Source organism: Tasmannia lanceolata, unplaced genomic scaffold (assembly GCF_043159265.1).
Source record: "Tasmannia lanceolata isolate RefF3 unplaced genomic scaffold, GAP_Taslan_0.1 ptg000011l, whole genome shotgun sequence".
Lineage (NCBI taxonomy): Eukaryota > Viridiplantae > Streptophyta > Magnoliopsida > Canellales > Winteraceae > Tasmannia > Tasmannia lanceolata.
In genome coordinates, this window is record NW_027518688.1 from 13063232 (window position 1) to 13064267 (window position 1036).

General features: G+C 45.7%; 1 protein-coding gene across 1 annotated transcript; it reads right to left on the minus strand.

The window, feature by feature from the left end:
• Positions 1-212: 212 nt before the first annotated feature.
• Positions 213-809, minus strand: LOC143885892 (uncharacterized). Its single transcript, XM_077389934.1, has 2 exons — positions 633-809; positions 213-533 (listed from the first exon to the last, which is right to left on the minus strand). Exons 1-2 carry the CDS (start codon positions 807-809, stop codon positions 213-215), a joined length of 498 nt encoding a protein of 165 aa, XP_077246049.1.
• Between the last annotated feature and the right edge of the window lie 227 nt (positions 810-1036).

The window sequence follows — 1036 nt, forward strand, 5'->3', positions numbered from 1 at the left end:
TGTTCCAGGTCCGGGTAATAGAAGATACGTCCAAATGTTCCAATTGATAAGCACCGGGCCTCAATATTTTGGCTACATGATATTGTCCTTCCCATCTTGGGGTGATCTTCTCGGCATTTTTGGGGATCGGAGACTTCTGCACGTCGAAGAACTAGATCCCATATTCGGAGAGACCTTTCTTCCATTTGGGAATTGTAGTATCTGGCGACCCGCTATTGATAGGCGGCATTTCTGATTCTAGCCTTTTCTCTCTTCTCTTCCACAAGTTCGAGGCTATTCCTCAAAAGTTCAGGATTCGCCGACTCATTGTAAGCTTCTACCCGGGGTGAAGGAATTCCAATTTCTACTGTGATCACAGCCTCGACTCCAAACGTAAGGCTGAACAGAGACTCTCCCGTGGCTGTCTGGGGAGTGGATCGGTATGCCCACAACACGTTCGGAATTTCTTCGGACCAGGAAGATCTTGCATCATCGAGATGTTTTTTGAAGCTTTTCAAAAGTGTCCTGTTAGTTACCTCTACTTGGCCATTTGCCTGCCGATAGCCCACAGAAGAGAATATTTACTCGATACTGAGCTTTCCACAGATGTCCTTAAAATATTCGCTGGAAAATTGTATCTCATTATCTGTCACCAATATCCGCAGAATGCCGAATCCACAAATAATGTCATGATAAAAGAACATTTCCGGGGCTTTTGAGTCGGCTTTAACCACTGCTTTGTCCTCCACCCATTTGGTGAAGTAGTCGATTGCTACATACAACATTGTCAATCCTCCTTTAGATTGGGGAAATGGTCTGAGAAGATCCATCCCCCACACCGCGAACGACACGGGACTGGAGACTGGTGTGTCCTTAGTGGAGGGCTGACGAGGAACTTTAGCAAACTTCTAACAACTTCTGCATCTCCTCACAAATTCTTTCGAGTCTTCAAGGAGAGTTGGCCAGAAATGACCATGTCTGAGAATTTTCTGTGCCAAGACAATGTCCCCAAGTGATCACCGCAGATACCCTCTTGTACCTCTCTTAAGGAATATTC

Bases quoted from the DNA above. Each gene is read 5' to 3' on its own strand.
- LOC143885892 (XM_077389934.1), bottom strand. From the start codon at position 809: ATGGATCTTCTCAGACCATTTCCCCAATCTAAAGGAGGATTGACAATG. The intron at 534-632 runs GTGACAGATAAT...GGCTATCGGCAG, and splicing joins TCGGCATTCTGCGGATATTG to GCAAATGGCCAAGTAGAGGT.